General features: G+C 41.1%; 2 protein-coding genes across 8 annotated transcripts in view; both read right to left on the minus strand.

Moving 5' to 3' along the window:
• The window catches only part of LOC120746059 (plakophilin-4-like), a 41,019-nt gene extending 33,932 nt beyond the window's left edge, over positions 1-7,087 (minus strand). Inside the window, exon 1 of one of the 3 annotated variants that reach the window (XM_040051266.1) lies at positions 6,734-7,087. In XM_040051266.1, the coding sequence (XP_039907200.1) occupies positions 6,734-7,055 (322 nt within the window). In that variant the 5' untranslated portion in view covers positions 7,056-7,087. Of the gene's footprint in view, positions 1-1,246 lie in introns of all 3 variants that reach the window. The other 2 variants (XM_040051268.1, XM_040051267.1) reach the window with 2 other exon arrangements.
• LOC120746062 (plakophilin-4-like) overlaps positions 7,084-23,147 on the minus strand; it is a 37,056-nt gene continuing 20,992 nt past the window's right edge. For 3 of the 5 annotated variants that reach the window (XM_040051280.1, XM_040051281.1, XM_040051277.1), the window contains 5 exons: positions 14,614-14,725; positions 13,013-13,051; positions 12,327-12,443; positions 10,364-10,518; positions 7,084-7,239 (listed from right to left, as the gene is read on the minus strand). In XM_040051280.1, coding sequence (XP_039907214.1) covers positions 7,111-7,239; positions 10,364-10,518; positions 12,327-12,443; positions 13,013-13,051; positions 14,614-14,725 — 552 coding nt within the window. In that variant the 3' untranslated portion in view covers positions 7,084-7,110. Of the gene's footprint in view, positions 7,240-10,363; positions 10,519-12,326; positions 12,444-13,012; positions 13,052-14,612; positions 14,726-23,147 lie in introns of all 5 variants that reach the window. The other 2 variants (XM_040051279.1, XM_040051278.1) reach the window with 2 other exon arrangements.

A 23,147-nucleotide genomic window follows, 5' to 3' on the forward strand; every position in this document is an offset into this window, starting at 1 on the left:
ATAGCCTAATCTTGTATATCCATCTATTGCTTATCTCTCTCGTGTAATCTGGGATTACGCTGGATCTGCAGGATAACCGGGAATAAGGACTTAGGCGACGTATTAGGCCACTTAGCAGCACTGCAGGATGAAAACCAGTCAGCTAGAGAATAGAAGGCATTTTATTTAGTTCACTGATTCTGCCTCCTACCCACACACAGACATAACGCACAAGAAATCCTTCCATCCTGTTTTCACACATGCACAAACACAACAATAGCACAACACACAAGATGCACAAATGCATATTCATATTCTTGACACATATGCTCGAGCTGATGCACACAAAAACAGTGCAGAAGAAAACATATGAAGACTAGTACAATAAAGCCTTCCAGTGCAGTCAGCTGATAATCACATGCTGATGCTCCATGGGGCTTTGTGATAGAAACTCCCCTATATGGGTCAGTGGGAGCGGCTTAGTAAAGTGGCAGAGGGCAGGACGAGGCATAAATCTGTGTCGCTGCTGCAGCATCAGCAGCGCTTCTCCGACAGTAAATCCTCCACCGGCCTCGTGCAGGGAGGAAGCTGTCGATAACCAGTTAACAGGCAAGGAGCGGCTGCGTCCTAACGTTTCCAGAATACAAAGCTCACGTCCTTCAACATCACCACGGCCCCGGCGACAGAGTCAAACACGTCTAGTTTAAAGCCACTTTTGGGTCTGAAATGTGCTCCAAAGACGCCTCAAAGGCAGCTGTAAGCCAGGCTCATTGAACAGCCTGGCAGCAGTACAGAAATAATCCCTTCTCAAGTTTCTCAGCCAGCCTCGGCTGTCTCAACCAATCGGAGAGGCACAAAGTCAAAAGGTTGGCTCTCAACAGAAAGTCAGTCAGCTTCTCATCATCCACTTAGTGTTGTTATTAACTCTGTAGACTGACAGTAGCTGCTAATTTTGATGAGTGGTCAAACTAATTTCATCCCTCAAAGCTTCACAGTTCCCACAGTTCGCATAAAACAAAAGGAAATGTTTAGTGGCACTAAATGTGTTGACATTTCACCAGTTTTACTCTATTTTTAAAGGTTCCGACTAAATGACATATTAAACACAAGCAGGTTATTTATCAGGCAAACGGGCCAACTTCTGTTCTCCGTTTTATCTCATTTTCAGAATAAGCACAATGAAGATGTCAAAACTGACACACTGAGCTATAATTAATAATAAAAATAATCACGGCGGCATGCATGAATGACAGACTTGCAAACTCACCCTGACTGCAAATCCACTCCTAGCACCTCATTAGACAAACTGAACTCACCTGGAGGCCCGTGTGTTCGCCAGTCTCTCGTTAGGTGAGACCGAGCTGGAGCGGAGCTGCGGTGACTCAAGAGTGGACTGTAGTTCGTTCTAACAAAGGCTCTGTGGTGTGTACTCACACTGAAAAGTACTCACTGCTTAAAAATATATAAATACACGGTGAGCTGCCAGACATCAGAGCAGCTTGAGATGACGAAACAAAGGTAGAAGCGTCATCTTTCTATCCACCTAGAAATGGTTCAGTTTAGTTTCAGCTTCTTTCCAGGCCCACATTTAACAAGCTCAAATCTGTTATGTAGACTTCCCAGTCTTAGAAGTTCAAACTGAGCAGAAAGGTGATCTAAGTGACTTTGAACGTGGCATGGTTATAGGTCAGAGTGTTATAGAAACTGCTGACCTACTGGGATTTTCTCACACAACCATCTCTAGCGTTTACATAGGCTGGTCTGAAAAGGAGAAAATATCCAGTAAGCAGCAGTTCTCTAGGTGAACATGCCTTGCTGATGCCAGAGATCAGAGGACAATGGGCAGACTGCTTCATGCTGATGACAATAGTAACTCGGAAAACCACTTATTATAACCAAGGTCTGCAGAGAAGCATCTTTAAATGCACAAAATCCCGAACCTTGGGCTACAGAGGCACAAAGACCACTCTAGGTGCCACTCCTGTGAAGAAAGTGAAGTTACAACTTGAGTCTCAAATCCCCCTGCAACATTCAGATGGAACAACCTAGAAGTGTGGATTTGTCCTCCCTTATATCGGCAGTTCTGCTGGTGGTGTAATGTGTGGGGGATACTTTCTTGGCATACTTTGGACTCCTAAGTATCATGTGACCATGTCCATCCATCTATAACCACAGTATCTTAAATCATCTCAAAGAGAGTGGTGAGGGAGGCAGAGCCTATTATGGGAAGTGAGTTTCCTTTCTTCCAGAAGATGTACGAGCACTGATGCACTGCCCAGCCAACGGTTCATCAAAGGCGCTCACAACCTTAACCGCAACCTGTTCCAGGCCTGTAAGAACTCACATGAGCTATTTTCCTGGACAAAGTATGACTGTTTATTAATTAATTAATTGCCAGACGTATGTTCTTATATTTTTGCATTTGCATATATCTAAAATATGGTGTCTTATTAATTGTGATCTGCTAAAACATTTTCACCAACTTCTTACTTTTGAAAATCTGTGATGACAATAAAACCAGGTGAGAATCTGAATCTGAGTGGGCTTCTCTGTGCGTATGTGTAAAAACTGGTAATGGGAATAGTAGCAGTAATAGCTGCTAAGATATGAGGTGTGATCAAACATCAAGCTCTGTTTCCAAATGACCTGAATTCTCTATAGAGGATCACAAATGGTGATGAGAGCTGGTTCAGCAGCTACAAATAAGCAGTTTTCATTGAACCCGATTCGAAACCCCCATAAAGACTGCACGTGACGACCTCCCCTGTACCGTCAATGACTAGTTTTGACATCTCAGTATAAATCAATAAAGATTAGAACAGGTTCCAGGATTTTTCAAGGGTAGCCCTGGTAAGCTGTATAGGCAGAGATCACCCTCACTAACTTCTAACGCACACGCAGTCGTTTTGTTCTGGAAAGTTTGTTCTTTTGTGCCTGAAATATGGAAACCACTCAGTTCAGAAAAGAGAAACACGGGTTACTTCTAGTAGACATTTAAGGGGGAAAGAGTTAAAGGGTTAGGATGTCAGCTGAGAAGCAATACCAGGAGCCTGTACTCCTGACATCATCGTCATGGATGGACTTCGGCTGTAACATTATGAGTTGTCTGAAGTAAAATATCTACACTGTCGTGCACACCATTGTGAGGTTTTTTTGCAGATACCAACATAATCATCGGTTGCTATTTGGACCATTTGCCGCATTTGCCTCCCTGCAGGTTTGGCCAAAAACAAAAGTCAAGTTTAAGAATCTCGATTGTGACAAACATTGCATATCCAGTGCCCACAGCAGATACACTGGGTCCAGTATTTTTGTTTAGTTTATTTGAATCATCTGTTTGGGCTGTGGTTTGTAAAGGGTTTACATTTACTTCATGTATGTTTTGGTGTATTTAGTGCTACTACTTGCTCCTGGTTGCTTTAGAGTTTATTCCTCCCTCATTGTTTAATCCTCTTGTGTCTAGGCTCCCGTGTTTATGCTGCGTTACAGATACCTCAGAACTCAGATGTTGGGAGTTAGCGTGCTCTTGAAAACGTGAGAAAAAACAGGATTTGATTTGGTTCCTTAGCAAGGTAGAACCATTCAGGTATCACTAGCAGTAGAGCACGATATATATATTCTTTTGCACTTAAACACATTCATGACTAGAGCCTGGTCAGTGCTCTGCATATAGCTTATTGAGTGAAACATAAATGAACAACAGTGACGTTACAGGATAAAAGTTTAAGTTTTACCTCTGTTTATATTCAGTGGCACCATCTTGCATTGTTAACTCGGGGTTGCTGTGGCTGCTTCGTCTTTCTGAGTGGGAAATCTGAGTTAGAGGGACTTTGCGCGTTTCACAATGGGAACTTGGAAATTCAGATTTACTCAGGAACGCACTGTTAGTTAATTTGTGTTTCTGCATTTCCTGTTATCACACTTGCTGTTTTACTTTGAGAGTCAGTGTTCTTGGTGCTTTGCTTTTAGTTTTGCTTCCTTTGTCTTTTCTCCTGTGATTTAGTTCTCCTGTGTCTCCACTTCCCTAATCACCCTGTGTCTATCTATTGTGTCTGTATTAACTTGTCCTTTGTTGCATCCTCCCACGAAGTAATATCTTTTCCTTGTTCCACGTCTCCCCAAAATTCCTAGTTTTTGATTGTTTGTTTCAGCTCAGCTCATGCCCTGTTTTTTTATGTTCTAATGAAGACGTTAATGCTTGCTGTCAAAGTGTAATAGGCGCAAGTATAACAGGACATCTAAAAAAAAAAAAAACCCATCTAAAAATAGCAGTGGAACTGAAAATGGTCCAGATGTGCAGGAGAAGGTCAACTTGAAACTGACATGGGCAAAATTTAAATCAGGTATGGACTGCTCTCCAAAGTTTTTCTTGCACAAGCCCCCTGCTGGATATGCTCCCACTGGGCATGTGCAGACTGATGGTAGTGAGACCACAGTTCATAACAAACAGAAGTCAAGGTTCTTAGCATCCAGCAGCCTTCTGGTCAAACACTCCTCTATGAGTGTTACATGCAATATAAATCACTGTCGACCTGCTGCACTGCAACCCCTTGCTGCTTCTTTCTTCTGCTTCATATTCAGACCGATTGATAGTAACGCGGTTTCCTCGCTCAGCCATCATTTTGCTGAACGGCACGTGAGAGAGAAAATGGAAGCCCTGCGATCGTGCGCAGTGTGTTTTTTAAGCATTGGCTCCGTCTCTGGCTTGTTTTCCTTTAACCTGCCGCACATCAATCACAGCCGCCAACAAGATTAAAATTAAAAGACTTTCAGAACTACCTGCTACAAGTGAGATCCTTCCCAGACGACATTGCACTCCTTATTTTTCATACTAGCGTGCATCAAATAAAATGTTATCGAACCCAGCAGCATTATCTGCCAGTGCCGGAAGATAATTTGACTGAAGAAAAGAAAAGAAAAGAAAAAAAAACATGAAATGAGCTCCCCAAGCCTGGATAGGAGATAACATCACCTGCCGAGCTTGCACTTTGCCTCAAACTTATTTTGTTCAACGTGAGCTTCGATTAATGATTCTGGACGCTTGACAAAGACGCAGGAAACATCTGCAGAGAGCACAAATGTTGTGTGCTACAATATTAAATCAGCGCTGCTCAGTCAACTTTCCCCAGACCAAGGAAAGGTTATTAAATCAACAGAGGAAATGGTGTCGAGGCTGTGGAGCGTGGCTTTGTTTATTTACAGCGAGGAGAGCGCACAATCAGTCCGCCTCCCGCTGCAGTGCAGCCATTTTCTCAAGGGAAACTTAACGTTTCTCCAGCAGCCCTCCAGGCCAGAGACTGACCTCTCTACCGGCTACATTACTGACTCAAGAGATGGAGGAGGAAAGGAGAAGCTGCGCCTTTCCACTCAGTACGTTTGGAATGCAATATCAGACCGTAGGCTGCAGTGATCCCAGAGGTTCGTTTACACAGTTTCACACCTGAGATTTTTATCAGCCTCTGCAGCTCTGAAAGAGAATCAAGCTATTCATGAACATTTCCTGGTTGTGATGGTTTTACTATGTCGAATTTAAGACTACGAATTTAATGCCTTATTTGACCTAGTTTCCCTCTGAGAACTGAAACAAAGAAGGACTTTGATCTAGATCATGCTTTTTAATAATTGGCTTTATTTTAAAACCTTTTTTTTTTTAGTTGGGACTGGATTTGCTGAAGCATGAAAGAGCCCTTTGTTTCCAAGTTGTTCTGTAAAGTCACACGGACTTAACTGCAAGTGGACCAGTTATGTTTTACATTATACGCTCTGATTTTTATTGCTTTTTATAATATCTTGATTGTCCTGATTGCCAGGACCTGGGTGAACAAAAAGAAAAAGAATAGAAAAATTTCAAAACCATCCAAAAAGTTAAAACCAAATCAGCAAATAAGCACTGAATCATAGTTAACGTTGTTTAGAAGTCTTCAAATAATGATTTAGCGGGCTTCAATCTGCAGTTTGTGACATAAGTAGATAATTACCGGCTGAAACGTTGAAACAGTAGTAGTTATTTCCTTTTTTCAAAACATCTCTGATTATTTTTCAAGCTGTTATTTTTGTAAAACGGCTAATGGCTACAGGAGGCTAATATGATACATTTATTAGCCTGCTAATTCAAAAACCAGAACTGCTAAGATAACAGTTGTAGTTTTTGCAGAAACAACTACACTGGTAGAAACCTTAAAAAGCTGTTGAATGCAATGTGTGCATCTGCTATAAATATTTCTGATTTTAGGGAGCAAATGGAAAATGTAAATAAAGGTAAGAATGGAGCTAATGTTTTAATATAGGACTATAAATACTGCTTAGAACAGCTTCAAAAATAGAAAATCTTGTTGCTTTTTGGCAGTTTGAGGTACGTACACTCCAAGAAGGGAAACGAGACAACGTGACGCATCTGGCAGCTCAGGAAACAGACTCTGATGAGTTGATTTAATCCGAGAAATGAGTGGAGACTGCTGTCTGCAGACAGATAACCCTCTGTAACATTATGACCTTTATGTGGATAAAACAAGCAAGATAAAACATGTAATCGCTGAACTTTAGAATCAATCGACATAGCCGTTTTCTCCTGTCTCAAGTCTTAAAGCTAATCTTTGACAACTCGCTGCATCTAAATCTCATCAGGAAAGCTAATAATCTGTTTTTAAGGTGGAGGCACATTAGAAAGACTGTTGACAATCTCATCCTTTTTCTGGGGACTGATTTCCTCAGGTACCGATGAGCATGACCGTTATTAGCTGGGTGTCACACTGACCTATGAGGCTGTCTGGGCGGGGCAGAGCGCTCCTCTGGTACAGGCCGTATGGATCGGCGCCGTACGCCAGCGGCTGGCTCTGCCTGGGGAGGGTGGAGCCGTAGTGCTGCGGCACCGCCGTCATTCCTGAGCGCAGCGGTGACCCCATTGAACCCCTCCCCTCGATCAAGGAAAGGGAGGACCCCAGACGTCCTCCACTTCCTCCTCCTCCTCCTCTTTCGCCTCCTCCTAGTCCGACTCCTCCTACAATTCCACCTGCACCACCCCCTCTACCCTGGGTGCCCTCAGTCGGGGAGGTCGGCGACGGGCAGGAGGGCGGCATGGTAGTGCCTGGGAAAACAGCGGCCAGCGGTTTGGGCTCAGACAGGATGGGCGAGTCATACGTGCTGCCTTGGGATGTTCGCAGGGAGATGCGGGAAGGTGAGACTGTGCCGGCGGTGCCGCAGCCAGGAGACTGGCTCCTGGAGGGGAAGAGAGGCCATCCTCCGTAACACCCGGCTGGAGGCCTGGGAAACCAAGAGGAGAAGAAATATTACAGTTTACCCTTCCAGAGAGTAGAGTGTGACATTTTATTCATCTGATAATGAGGCATGAAGTTTTATTACACCTTCCTAAAGTGCCCTTTGCATCTCACAGGTCATTACGTTTGTGCAAAAACCATTAAATTGCCCTTATGTGCTGTTTAAAATGTGCATCATGTTCAGTGATGTGCTTGGAAGGGTGCAGAGAAACGAAACAATTAAAAACACTGAAAATCCGTATTCTTATTTTGGATAATTGAAATTAAATAAATATTCCAGTAGTCCTGCCTGCATCATTATTAAATGACATTTAATAGCATTTTATTCATTTCTAATTAACATTCACTTGATTCTTTGCTCCTCTGTGACGAAAAATGTCAAGTATAATACCCGTAACAGTGTTGGTCAATTAATCACTTCAGCATTTTGGTTTTCTAAATAAATACCTGACAAATGAACATTAAATTCTGCACACTGCGCCTCTCCCATTTGCAAATATACTCGCCAATTAGGAGTAATGCCACACTCTCAGACAGCACTTCATCACGTCTGATGAAGAGCATCGTTATCTTTTTCATTTGTCCAAGAAGCTGAACGTGCTTGCCTCTGGGAAAACGTCCTAATTCATTACACTTCAGACTGAGCGTCACTTTTTAGGGAAGACTTGACAGAATTTTCCTGATTTATGGTGACAAACATTTTCCCTTTTCTCTTCTTCTCCTCATTTATGAAATATAGAATGTCTCCTAATTACAGACTCAGCCAACTGGATGCCGATCTGTGCCGCCTTAATCCATCGCAGCCTCGAACGCCTCGAAGGGAAATTAAGAGCGGAGACATGTAAGCCCATCCAGTGAGGCTGCTGGGTTTGGAATAAATCAGGAGAAAATTCAAACAGGCTCACCATTATCTGTCATTCCTACTCTCATTCTAAGTGCGTATAATTATTAGCCACAAAGAAAGGAGCTGATAATGTTTGAGCCTGAGACATTTCAAGGTAGAAGTGGTTTTGATTTGAAGGGTTTAGCTGATGTTCTTCGTTGCTCATGACAGTAATTACCGAGCCTCAACCAGCTGTCATTACTTTAAGAATATTATTACTTAGAGCAAAGAAATACATATTTTTCGGGTGGCAACGCTCTGAAAACCATTCAAATGTGGGAAACCTGAATAATATTTCTCCTCATGAGGTTCAATTACCTGCGCTGGAGCTTTGATCGTGTTACTCGATGATTCGCTAGCAGCTGGAATTCACCGTGTTGTCGCCAACTTAGCGACTTTATCGCTATATTTAGCGAGTTTTCAGACCCCCTTAGCGACTTTTTTTTTTCTAAAAAGCGACTAGCGACAAATCTGGCGACTTTTTCTGGTTTTACTGGAGACTTATTTATGACGGCTTTTTGACGTGAAAACGCGTATCGCTCTTACTCTCAACGGGCAGCGGTGCTGCCTTGGGCACCTCACCCGCGCCAAAAGTTTACAAAGTTTTTTGGGAAATGCAAATAACACATATAGATGTGAGTAACTTTGATCGTACCATGACGTGTGGTTTTTTTGAGATCTTTTAGCTTGCTTTACTTTGTCATGCGGGTTCTGTTTAAGTGATTCTAATCATTAATCACAATTAATGATTTTAGAAGGGGAAGCAAATGTGGTACGAATATGCAAAAAACCAAGAAATGAAGAAGAGGGCAAATACTTCTTTCACCGAACTATAGTTAATGTTGCCTTTAATGAGTTCCCTGAAAACAGCCCTCGTCCGAGTTTTACAATCTTTCCAGTTAACACACTAAAAAAATTGACACTGGATTTACTTGGTGTAATTTTTGCTAGAGTAAAGAGCCTCTAATCAATCAAGTTCACTTCAGTTTGATTTATATAGGGCCAAATCATCATCTTATCATCTCATTAATCAAGTCATCTTAAGGCACTTTACAATAATACGGAAACAACCCAAACAATGAGATGACTCCCTATGAGTAAGCACTTGGTGGGAAGGAAAAACTCCCCTTTAACAGGAAGAAACAAATTTGCTGTGACTCGTTGGGGGTGAGGGGAGAGAGACAAAATACACACTGTAGAAGAAAGCCAGAGATTAATAATAACTCATGATTAAATGCATTAAGATGAATTTAATCATGAGTTAATATTATTCTTAAAATAATTAAGCATAATAAATACCTTACATATAGGGACTTTTTGAAACATTAATAGAGACAGGATCTAATTACAAAAACAGGCAGTCACAGTCGTGCTCTATTTTCAAACGTTCCCGAACTACAACAGCAGCGTCGGCACAAAGGTCACTGTGCCCCCTCAGCTGAGTTCTCCTGATATCACTCAACTCCAAGTTACTTTAATTCATAACATTTGGTAAGAAAAACGTGAACACCTACATCGCTGATAAGCTACTGCAAGCTCACTTTAATTATTTGGTTAACAACAGTTTAGCGCTTGTCCATTAACTAGCATGACTGAGGAGGACACTTCTGTATTTCATGTCAGCTAGAAGGAGGTCATTCATCAGCTTTGCAGCTAGTTTTGAGGCATGAGCCCAATGGAAAACTGGAAAACAAATGAAAATGTGTTGAGGACATTGTGAGCTCAACACATTGTTGTAGTTTGTGCTGAGTTCATTGGTACGCTACTGCACCGAGAGAAAATGTCTCTCCTGCTTTGCATCTGCGATCTAACATAGATATTTTTGCACTTTTATAACTGTGGCTACATTTCTCTATGAGTGTAAAAATCATAGCTGTGACTATGCATACCGATTCATGGTTGTGGTTGAAAGTAGCTCGTTAATTAAATGTGTCACATAGCCTGTAAAGGTGGCACATACATTTTGTAATCATACAGGACTGACTCTGGTAGTACCCTTTATGAACTGGCAAAGCACTAACATTTATGTTCTCCACAGTAAGGGATGGATCTAAAGTATTGGTTTAAGACATTTTTACACATTTGTATTTGTGGTTTTCACCTTTGTGCTCTTAATCTTACTAAATGTGGCTGAAAAGCTAAATGGACACAGAGGTAAAATCTTACCCTGAGCTTTTCTTTCTAAGGTTAGTGACTTGTGATGTAACCCTTTGGAGATCAGGCCTACCTGCCCAGAAGCTTGACCCTCTGCTCTTGGGCTTCTGGATATTGATGCTCGGGGCTCCGAACGCACTACGTTCTGGTTGCTGTAGTAACTGACACTGCTGTCCTGGTAGCCGCTGTCAGAATACGAGGTCATCTGGACTGAGTGACCTCCTGAGCCTGGAAGGAAAGCACAATAAGAGGCCTCAGTGCTTCTTGTGACACATTAAAGCAGAACGTGGTGTGATCAAACCACAGCCACCCCGACATCAGTCACTGCGGTTTACTGATTTGCATATTATCTCACTCGGCTTTCAACTTGTTAAAAAGATATTATGCGTATAAATACATACAGACGGACATCTGCATTAAGCCGTTCCTGGAACAATCTACTGGCCTACTTTCTCCTGTAGCACCAGGAGGAGGAAGCGTGGGTGATATTTTTATACTTCCAGTGCACTCCAGCTGTATGCAATATAAATAAGACCAAAGGCAAGTTTGTTTTAAACATTACAAATCGCTACTCAGATGTTACATATTTACTAATGGTACCGATAATAAATGTGGAGGGAGAAGGAGGCCGAGTCTTTTTCTGCGTCGTGCTTTAAAAACATGAATAAAACCAGCAAGTGTTCTGCACATATAAGAATTCACAGCTGCACCCACTGCTTCGCTTTGCTGGCCGTCCAACTTTTTTGTGGTTTAACACAAGCTTCTGAGGTAGCTTGATGGACCAAAGTGTCAAACACTCCAGTGAAGATGCCTAATGTCCAACCACTGTTGGACATTAGGCAGGCTGTGGCTGTAATGCAAAGCTCCCACAAGTGAATACGTGGGAAACATTTCCGCCAAACATGGCAGACTATAAAAAATAAAACTCAGACAGCAGAGCGGAGGCGGATATCAGGTTCTGGGTATTTTAGACTCATCTGAAACAGTGTGGGGCCTTTGGCATCTCTTAAATGTGATCAGATTGTCCAGTGTGGGTTCAGAATTGTGGACTTATATTCACTGGTTGGTAAAATGCTGCTGTGAAGCCTCGGGCTGAGCTTTGGCTCCCTCAGCATCTGGTGTTTAGACTTGATGAGAGAGGGGTGGATCTGACTGTGAAGCTGAAGGATGCTACATGCTTGTATGGTAGAGACATTCCTTAAAACTTAGTACTGTAAAAAAGCCTTGAGCCACCCCTCATTTCTTGTCATTTCTTCAAGTAGTCTTCAGGAATAGTTCTCCAGGCTTCTTGAAGGACATTCAAAGCTCTTCTTTGGATGTTTCTGCCTTTTGTTCTGTTCTCTGTCAACATGATCCCACACTGCTTCAATAATGTTGAGGTCCATGCTCTGGGAGGCCAATCCATGACTGATAGTGTTGCATTTTGTGTTACTGCATTGGCAGTGTGTTTTGGGCTCATCAACATCCAAAAATAAAGATGGTACCCATCAGATCCTTTTCAGATGATATTGCATGCTGGATGAAATCCCGTTGTTTTGCAGCCACAGGAAAGCGTATCCCGCAGTGACAGAGCAGACCATGAACTCCTTTGTATACCAAAGTATTCTAGAGGCCATCTGTCCAACAGCTAAAGCTTGGCTTAAACTGGGTCATGCAACAGCACAATGACCCCAAACATATCAGCAAATCTACAACAGAATGATTGAAAGAGAAAAGAACGAAGGTGTTGCGATGACCGAATTTGGACAAAAATTCCTCCACAAGAATATGAGAGATATATTCAAGTTACTGCTGCTAAAGGTGGTTCGATAAGCTATTGAATCAAGGGGTGATGTTGTTAATATAAATCATTTTAGGACCAGAAGATTTTGCTTTGTCCCAGTATGTAAGATTACAAGAGGGTGTACTTATTTTGCTGCATGGCTGCAGACTAAACTAAAAATGCTGGTGTTTTCCAGAATCTGCACTCAACATCATGAACTTTAGTCCCTTCCTAAAGCATCGTTTAAACCGTGTGCTGAGTATATTTAACAGACCCTCACTGCCATGTAGGGATGCTCGGTCCGGCTCCGGCAGGAAGAGTCCCTCCTCTGCTTCCAGGTGACGACCAGGACATCCAGACCCCTCTGTGGCTCCGCCCTGAGACTCTCCGCCTGTTGTACAATTAAAAACATGCAAAGACTCTGGCATTAATGCACGTACTTCACACACATAGATTCACACGCATTGAAAAACACAGGTATGGCAAATCAACAGCATCATCTCTGCATCAGTTCTTTTTATACCACGTCTTTTATTTCAGGGGAAAGATGACAGTGAAGAATGGGATGGAAATCTGAGGAAAGGGATCTGTGACAGAATAGTAAATGGATCCAATTCAAAGCTTTTATACATACAGTATATATACTGGCAGAAACATTGCTTTGCTTTGCTTGACCGGCTGGTGCTGCATTCTGGCAATGTTCAGCCTTTTGGAGGCTATTATAGCTTTCTCATGTTAAAAAACAAAGTTCTTTCAGCAGCCTAATCATATACACTTCATCCTATCTGAAACTACAGCATTTACCATTTAAATGAAAGTACCGCAGGCATGGAATAAAACTCCACTGAGCATCACTGAAGCTTTTTGCCTTCATGTAGCCTTCATGCCAACACTTTATATTACCATTTTGTATCTTTTATTTATTACATAATGTTAAAGGTTAAACAAAAGAAGTCATACCTGCGGATCTCCATGCAAACGACTTCTCGGATGAGCTTCGGCAGCAGAGCAGATGAGGAAATGGAGGAGGCGAGAGAGCAGAGAGAGAGGTAAATCAAATTAGAGTCACTGTCAAATAGTCTACATCCGATCAGACCAGGAAGAAGAAGGAAGACGGTAGGGAAGATATAAGAAGATAAACTGGATAGGGAAACATCTCGTGAAAAAAAGCATCCAATACACAAGAACAATGAAGAAAGTAACGCTGTGTGAGTTCAAGTCACTTTTTACACAGACTGACTGAAGTCTGAGGAAACACCTGCAGCTGAAAACAAATCATTTATACTGAAATGAACACCGAAAACCCCCCATAAAAATACAACTACCTCTAAGAATATGACCAAAGTCAAAGCTCTGTTTAGGTCACTAGATATTGTAATGCTTATTGTCTTATGATTTGTGGACCAATGTTACAACTTGAAGCATCTTTTAAGGGTCAAAATTACAGACATCATGCATAAAGTGTCAAGTTTTCTTTAATATTTCAGCAGTTTTGTGGATTTCAAGGTTTCTGTTTGTGCTCAGAGTGATGTATGCTGGCTGTGACACCACAAAGTGACTGTCAGCTGGCTGAACATCACTCCTCATGAAGACAGATTTCACCATTATGTGGTTTGACAGAGCTTTCTGGAGCTGGGTGTGATTTACAGCCAGCTGTAATCCATATAACAACAACAACAAATATAGGTGCATTATTAGGGCTGTTTTGCTACAGATACGAAAATTAAATGAAAAAAAAATACTTTCAAGGGGCCAGAGTTCCTTGTAAGTATGCTAAATTAAAGTTGAGCAATAATTCTAGACTTACTGAAGTTCTTTCACACTGTTTCTTTGGACATTGGCTGCTTTTACACTCATTTTCAGTCCAGTCCTAATACCTGAGCCTTTTTTTTTGTTTGTATATTGCACAAAATCACATCATTTGTTTTGTTTTCTTTATTTGAATCTATGAAGAATGCCAAAGATAACAAAGTTGAGAGAAATAAAATAGAAACCAATAGATGCAAAAACAGGTGATTCACAAAAAGCTATTACCTGAAAACTTGCATATCTCAGCATGCTCTGCAGTTTGTCCTTTAGGGAACTGGACAAGTGGAGGGCAAAAGAAGTGTTTCTTTTCTAACAAAAGATCGAGAAATGAGGGTGGCTCAGGACTTTTTCACAGTACTGCACTGTATTTATTAATGCTAACATCCTTCTTCTTCTTACCCATTTATACATGCTTACACTGAAGAAACTAGGGTCCAACAAAAAATATGTCCTTGCATGTCCTTGAGTAACATGCAAGGAAAAACTCAAGGATACACTGCACATAGATGTACCACGTTTGTCAGTTAATGGGTCTTTGGTAATAATTTTCTTGGCACACAAATACTAAAATAATTTGAATGAAAATGGTCAGATACAAGTAAGGGCTGAATAGGGTGAAAAAGCAGCCAATGTCGAAAGGAAAACTCAAACGATAAGAGGTGGTCATGTGTATTTTTGTCATGAGATACTGTGTGTTTTTAATTGCAAAAATCTTCCAAATACTTGATGTGATCACTTTAGTCAAATCTACCTGCTGCTGTCTCCTTCTGGTGACTCGGCTCCCAGCATGCACCTCTCCAGCTGGCTAGCCACGATCTGCCGCTCCTCCTCCAGCTCCCGAGTCAGCCGCTCGAACTGGAGCTCCTGGGGCAAGACATTAACAGCAGTGATTATAACCCAACATCCACCATGACGCGGTGATTTAAGCCTCTTCTTTAAGACCTATTTGGTGCCAGTTAGAATTAAGTGTAAAACCCATTTTGTATTCAGCCTGCGCGGCTTGACTGATTTCTCACCGTCTGTGAGCTCGCTGAGAGGCTGTTAAAGGGGGGATTCAAGATTTTAAACACTAAGAGTGTGTCCGGCACCTTTTAACAGCATTTGGTTCAGATAATGTAATTACACACATTTTTGAAACTTTTGGTACAAAGCACAGAGGTTTAAGCACAGAATGATAAAATGTAGATTTCATGGTAAAAATTCACCACAGAGGGTGAAACCAGATGTTTCCTTTTTCTTTTATCATGAGTATTCTGGGCACAGCCTTTAATTCCACATTACTAATAGATACAGTGACACAGCACTATATCTGTAAATCTGGGGGGTTTAAGCCCTTAGAGTGAATTGCTCAAGGTGGTGGCTGACCTTTCTTATTGTTCATTCCACTTATTGTTGTGATAAACAGAATAGTGTGTGAAATCTATTGAGCTGTAAATGCAGTTTACTTTCAAAGAAGATGAAGAAAACCAGAAATTATTCACAATTTAGTAGCTGGAAACAAACTTTGTGGCATTTAAACTTTAAAAATTAGCCTGCAAGCATTTTGCAAAGTCCTCACTGACATAATATACATAATATTGTAAAGGATTTTGAAAGAATTTCACAGGTGCGCGCAATTGAGAGTGTTTGATTGCCAAATTTAAATCAGTTCACCCGAGTCTGAGCAAACATTCGTGTTGTATTTTATGCCAAAGTCGTGGAGGCCTGGAGACAACTTGTCAACTCCCCGCCTCCACAAAAAAAAAAAATAGATTTTCACTCCCAGTAAACTGTGTATTTCCCAACAGGTTGGAGAGTGGTTGCTGGAGGTGGGGGTCCCAAGCCAGTCTACTCCTAGTGTCCTAATGTGCTCCTAAAATCTTTGCCAAATCAAACACTGGGATTATCAAGAACAGGGGTGATTTGTGACAGATGTAAAGAAACAAAAGTGAAAGGGAAAGTTTACAAGATGCTAGTGAGAGCTGGTATGTTTTATGGTTTGTAGACAGTGGAAGTGACCAGAACTGACAGGATTAGAAATGACTTAATCAGAGGTCGAGCTGAGGTCGAGCAGTCTGGAGACAAAGTTAGAGGGACAAGGCTGAGATACTTTGCACGTGTGCAGAGGAGGGATAGTGGATATATTGGATAAAGGATGTTGAAGACAGAGCTGCCAGGCAGGAGGAAAAGAGGAGAGTGATGGATGTGAAGAAGACATGCAGAGGGTTGGTGTGACAGAGGAGGATAGTAGGGACAGGGGGAGATGGAGGCAGATGATTTGCTGTGCAGACTCCTAAAAGGAGCGAGAAGAAGATTAAGAAGAAATCTGCACTGTAAACCTAATGGTTAAACATGCTGTTGCATAACGAATTTCGGTGTTTTGCACCTTTAATATTTGTTATGATGTACAACAAAAGTACAGATGACAGTCACTGTTACAAAACTACAACAATTTAAAGTATTTAGTAAAGTGTAATGTGTTTAAAATACCTTAGAGGGAAGCACAGAAAGCAACTTATGTTTTTTCTTTTACCGCTTTGAGCTTCACAAAATGAGTGTCATTTAATTCAATTATATTTCACAGAAGACAGACATTTCTACAGCTAATATCTACCAAACTAGGCAAATCTCATCAAAACAGTCTAGATAGTTAAACATCATTAAAATATGAAAACTGGATTTTCCAGCCTCGCTCCTCAGGCTGCACCACCTGCTAAACAGGGGATGAATAATCATGTGTATTGTAGGTTAATGGGGCTCACATGCGGCCACATGTCCCCCCACATGTTTCCCCTAAAAACCCATCCAGTTAACTAAAATTAGGGATTTGCATGATTGCAAAATGAAATTAAACACAGAAAACTGATGTTGAGTTCAAAATGTCCACAAGATTTTGTCAGCAGATTGTGTTTTGGAGAATTTTGACTACTGAAACACCAAAGCATTTAAATATACCCTGTTCACTGCCATCCCCAATAGATGGTTGGGTTCCAATACCTTGCTCAAGTTTATGAAATTGGAGCAGATGTTTGTGGACTTTGACTGAATAGCAGGTATTGTTGGCACTAGCTCATTTGTATTCTGTAAAACAATACAGAAGCTTCCCAGTTGCTCCATAAATCATCCAGGAACCACAGCTGGTGTCATCACGGAGGTCCACTGGAGAATTAGCTGTCTGCAAATAATGTCTAAATATAAAACTGGCCTGCTGGAAAAACACACCTTCACAGGGAAACGTCACTGTGATTCATCCATCCATTCGCTTCCGCTTATCCTTTTTCAGGGTCACGGGGGGCGCTGGAGCCTATCCCAGCTGTCATAGGGCGAAAGGCAGGGTACACCCTGGACAGGTCGCCAGTCTGTCGCAGGGCCAACACACAGGGACAGACAACCATTTGCACTCACATTCACTCGCACATTCACACCTAGTGGCAACTTTGGATTATCCAATTAACCTATCCCCACAAGCTGCATGTCTTTGGACGGTGGGAGGAAGCCGGAGTACCCGGAGGGAACCCACGCAAACACGGGGAGAACATGCAGACTCCACACAGAAAGACCCCGGCCTGATGTTGGAATTGAACTCAATTGCGGCAACAGTGCTAACCACCGTGCCACCGTGCTGCCCCTGTGATTCAGCACTTCACTAATCCAATAAATTTTCAGAGGCACCAAAAGAGCTGATAGCTGCAGCTCATTATGACACCTGTGGTTTGGGTAAAAAAAACCTCACTGTATCTCATTCAAATGCTTTACTCAGGTAAAGGACCTCAGCATGCCTGTAAGTAAATTATCTTCTGGATAAATCAAATTTTATTGAAGTTTTAAAAAGTTTCGTTACAGTGGCATGTTTTTTTTTTTCTAAGGCTACTTTCACACTGCAGGTCTTAATGCTCAATTCCGATTTTTTGATCAAATCCGATTGTTTTGTCTGCTTGTTCACACTACAAATAAAATGCGACAGCAAACGCGCTCTAGTGTGAATGCTCAAAGCGGCCCGCATGCGCAAAACAAGACGTCACACACAATGCGCTCTGTATAGACCCAGAGCAAACAGTATTGGTTGACTGATGGCCCTTAATATAAAGACTTCGGACTTGACGTTTCTCAATTTTTGCTTTAAGTTATTTTGTTATTTACATAATACTGTAGATAACCTAATAATTATCCTTATTGCTGTTTTAGAGGAGCGGTGCTTCAAAGGATAGTTGCAGATTTCTGTCAGAATCTGCAGATTATACAGTACAAATAAAATGTTCACGTTTCTCCAACGTTGTCTTCCCAACAGTTTCACTGACATCTACACTGGATGGCCAGGAAGCGTTCACGATGTCTTCTCGGGCGCTGATAATTGGCGTCTGTCTTGTGTCAGTGACGTAAAAGACGGATTTAATGCAACATGACCATTCAAACAGCAGTTGCTTTCTCAAACATCAGTTGTGTATCGGATTCAGTACCACATACGAAAGTGACCCAGGTTGGATTTGAAAATATCGGATTTGTGCTGTTCACACTGTCATACCATGATCGGATATGGGTCGCATAGGGTCAAAAAAATCGGATTTGATGCGCTTTCGCCTGCAGTGTGAACGTAGCCTAAGTGGATCAACAAAGAATAATGGATGACAGATGATAGTTCATATAGACCTTGGGTGATACTGAACTATGACAGACCTATGTGGTCTAATATATGTTGATATCACATATTAGACCACAGACCATGTCATACAATAAGAGCATAATATGAAAGAGTAGGAAATTGATGATATAGACAGAGCCTTGCATTTAAATTCCATCCACAGCAATGACACAAGCCCAGACATGTTTGAGGGGGTGTGTCTGATGACTTGTGCTGTGCAATAGTACAAAGTTGGCATCAATCCGATACCAAGTAAATACAGGGTCAGTATTGTCTGTACCAATAGAACAGTGTGTCATGATTTAATCATCATCTTTAATTTCCTTTCAGCTTTCGTTTATTTAGAAACTGGATTTTTTTGGAGACCTGGAAGGAAAACGTGCTTGTCCCTAAAGCACTTTGGGTCACTTTGTTTAAATGTGCTATAGAGTAGACTAAAATTAAAATAAAATAAAACAGAAAACAGAAAACAGTTCCGACATTTTTCATAGTGCAAGTTTGAGGTATATTTTTCATTTCTAAAAGCATATATATACACTACCAGTCAAAAGTATGGACACACCTTCTCATTTATTGGTTTTTCTTTATTTTCATGACTATTTACGTTGTAGATTCTCACTGAAGGCATCGAAACTTTGTTTACTACGTATTTCCATATGTGTTCATTCATCGTTTTGATGCCTTCAGTGAGAATCTACAATATAAATAGTCATGAAAATAAAGAAAATCCAATAAATGAGAAGGTGTGTCCAAACTTTTGACCTGTAGTGTATATACTTAACACAATTAAGTGGGCTACATACTGAACTTAGAGGACAGAAACAAACATCGACCCAAAATATCGACCCTATGATCGATATGCTGATATTGGTATATGATACCAATATCAGCACTGGTATCGATCCCATCAATGTTTGGATCAATCTGCCCACCTGTGTAGTACCTAAAATAAGAACTACTTTAACAATCTCCAACAAAACACACTGCTTTACAACATATGCAAGAAAACTATTCTTGCTAAAGGTGGAAACAACAAATGTGTTTTACCACTTGACTCCAAAACAATTGTTGATCCAAAATCTAACAAATGACTCCACCGAACATTGCTGGAGCACTCATTAGCTGTCCTCCATATGACAGGAAGAGCAAACAGTGGATAGAAAACACTCATTTGATTACATGGTGGAAATCAAGGCTTTAATAAAGGTGGTCGTACCAAATACTGACTTTCAACCAGGTTAGAAACTCTGAATCCACATGGTTCAATAAATCACTGCACCCATTTCACATTTTTCTAGCAACTTAGGAGAAATGAGGGATGGCTTAAGAGTTTTGGACATTACTGTATCTACCCATCCTACCAGTACAGTATGGTGAAAGTCCTTCAAATCATAATCCCTCATAAAAAAACAACAAAAAAACAAAAACAAAAGACCCTTAAATCTGGCAGCTCTCCATCTGTTTACATCTCTTAATAAAAGCTTTTTTGTATTTGGGTCAGCGATGACCATGTGATGCACGGAGCCTTAACAGTCTCTTTAGTCAGATGGTGTACAGTGATTTAGCTAATGGTCTCCTCATGCTGGTTCTTTTCTTCGGTCTCGTCTGCTGTGGACTGAAAAGTCTGTGTGTTTATCACAGCTGACTGCAGAAACAAAGCTGGCTGGATTTCAGAGTTACCATGCTTGCTTCTGTAATCTAAGTAAACTCACAGAAATGAAATCTGTTAAAAGGCATTAATTCAGACAACTTAAAAAGCATTCCAGGCGATTTTAGACAGGGGACTGTTTCGCTTGGGGAACATAAAAATTTAGTAATTCCCACAAGGAAATCGGCTACATGGCTAATTTTGCAGCAGTAATAAGTGTTGGTTTTTCTGCTGTATTCCCTTCCAAGCTAATTGAGTAGATGTTTGTAGGCTTGTGGGGCTAATGCAGCTCAGAGCTTGCTGCTACAAACTATTACAAAATGTTAATAATAATGATAATAATCATGCAAACATGAAAAATGGTCTTTTGGTTTAAATCCAGCCACGCAGAGCTTATTTCAATACATTTGTTTTTAAAGAACTGTCATGTCAGTACAAGAGGTTTATCACAAGTTGGTATGATGGTGCTCCAAGGTGAATCATGCAGGAAATTTGAATGAAAAATAAAAAATAAAAGCGGGTGAGAAACTAAAAATATCCTACAAAGCTCACACAATAACGGTAAAACAATGCAATACAATCAAACAAAAGTAAATGCAAATTAGTGATTTGCAAAAGTCGAGAAAAACCTACAGAGGTTTATAAAGAAAAGTAACACGTTTCAGATTAAGAGGAAGGTAATGACAACAGCAAAAGAGAAACTCAAATATAATAGACGTGTGTCATTCAGACACGGTGCCTTAAGGGGACCTGCTGTGCTCATTTCCAGCTCTACAGCACGCTGTACGTCTCCGGGTTCTGCCCGTGACTGAAGCAAGTCTTTTTTACCTCCTGTCTCTTTAAGGCACCAGCACACACCCAGCAAACTGTAAATGGTACATGAGGACTGACATGATACTGGCAGCAACAAAGATTTCAGCAGGACAGCTTAGCTCAGTAAATATTGGGCTCATAAGCTGCTTATTACATCACATAATGGAGGATTTAATCATACACTCATAATATCCTTTAAACAGTATCTATATAGTTCTCTCTCCTGTATATAAGAACAGGAGAGGGAAATATGATAAAGGTCAACTGAAATGCAAAATACTGCCACCAGTATCTATCTATCTATCTATCTATCTATCTATCTATCTATCTATCTATCTCACTCTTTAAACTCTTGCCATGTTTACAATGGACCGACTCTGTTAATTTTGCTCTTTTCCAGGCCCAGTCATCCGTTTTCTTCTACTGGTCAAGGGGGCAGCAGTCTAAACCTAGATGCCCAGACCTCCCTCTCCACGGCCACCTCCTCCAGCTCAGCTGGGAGGACATGTAGGCATTCCCACACCAGTTGACAGATTTAATCTCTCCAGCATGTCCTGTCTCTGCCCTGGGACATTCTTCCTGTAGGACTTGACTATAACACCTAGTCTAGGAGGCACCCAAGAGGCTTCCTAGTCAGATGCCCAAGTCACCTTGACTGCCTCCTTTCAATGTGGAGGAGTAACAGCTCAGCTCCGAGTCCCTGCTGAATGACTGAACTTCTCAGCCTATTTAAGGGTGAATCTAGCCACTGCTTGGAGGAACCTTATTTCCACTTGTGTCTGCGATCTCATTTTTTCAGTCAATACACAGAGCTTATGACCAGAGGTGAGTGCAGAGGCGTAGACTGACAAGTAAGTTGACAGCTTCGTTTTTACACTCAGCCCTCTCTTCAGAACAAAAAACACAGGTACAGCGTCAACATCATCTGTCAGTCTCCCAACTGACTATTTGAGGCAGGAATTTGTCATTGACCCAGAGTGCACGCTCCACCCTTTTCAAGCTGAGAAACATGGGCTTGGACTCGGAGGTGCTGATTTTCATTCTTGCCACTTCACACTCAGCTGAAGAACACCTCAGTGTGAGCTACAGGCCACCGCCTGATGAAGCCAAAGGAACCACATAAAAATGCTGAAATTCTTAATTCACTGATTCTTAATCAGTGACAAAGGGCAGCCTAGGTGTAGCTCAACACCCACCGGGAATAAGTCTCACTTACTGCCGATGTAGTAAGTGTGTATACACACACACATGCACACACACACACACACACACACACATGCACACACACACACACACACACACACAATTAGGATGTAATATATACACAATTGGGACCTGTTACTGTTCTGGCTGTTGACAGTATTTTCTGATTTATGAAGAAATAAAAATAGATGTCCAAAATCCCCTTAAAAACATTATGACAGAATCAAATCTGAAATCTGAGCCTTTCTTTATCCAAAGTTCAAAGTTACATTTATTGAAAAGTAAGCAGGTTGCCACATAGTTGGATAGATGACACCTCGCATGTGTTCAACTGGGAAAGTTGAAGGGTGATATCTGTAATGGGAAGTCTTTTAAGTGTCATCGGAGCCGTGAACTCTGACAGCTCTGGGATTTTGGCTCTATCATGCGTAGCTGGCTCACTGCTGATAGAAAAACAATAAATATGTTTCCTTAGTGTTGATGAAATTCCATAAGATTGGAAGTTCAGAACTGGATGACCATCTCTGCTATACCAGTCATGGGTGATGTCATGGTAGCTGTGTCTGTGTTTTATAGGGTGTAATATGTACAGCATGCTCATCTATTTTATTTGATAACTAGTTGATATTTCACTATAAATGTATCCATATTTCATACAAAATATGTATTTCTGCTATCAGTACAAGAGCAAATCTAAATTCCATTATAGCAAATAGCAACATGATCCGTACAATCAAGATCAAGGAGATGATTATTGATTTCAGGAGAAAGAAAACAGATATTCTGACACTTTTCATGAGTGGGTCATGTATGGAGAGTCTTGGTTTTCCTGTTCTGCAGTGTGGACCTAACAGACTTTGCTTTCTGATGATAGTCAGGGAGAACCACCTCACCCAAAAACTGATAGCATCTTTCTAATATTGCTCCACAGAGTGTATATTGAATGCTGTGTGTTTGTATGCAGTTTTACAGCTGTACAGAAAGAAAAATGCATAGAGAGTCAT

The sequence above is a fragment of the Simochromis diagramma genome, unplaced genomic scaffold (genome assembly GCF_900408965.1).
Source record: "Simochromis diagramma unplaced genomic scaffold, fSimDia1.1 OVJJ01000107.1, whole genome shotgun sequence".
In the NCBI taxonomy this organism is placed as follows: domain Eukaryota; kingdom Metazoa; phylum Chordata; class Actinopteri; order Cichliformes; family Cichlidae; genus Simochromis; species Simochromis diagramma.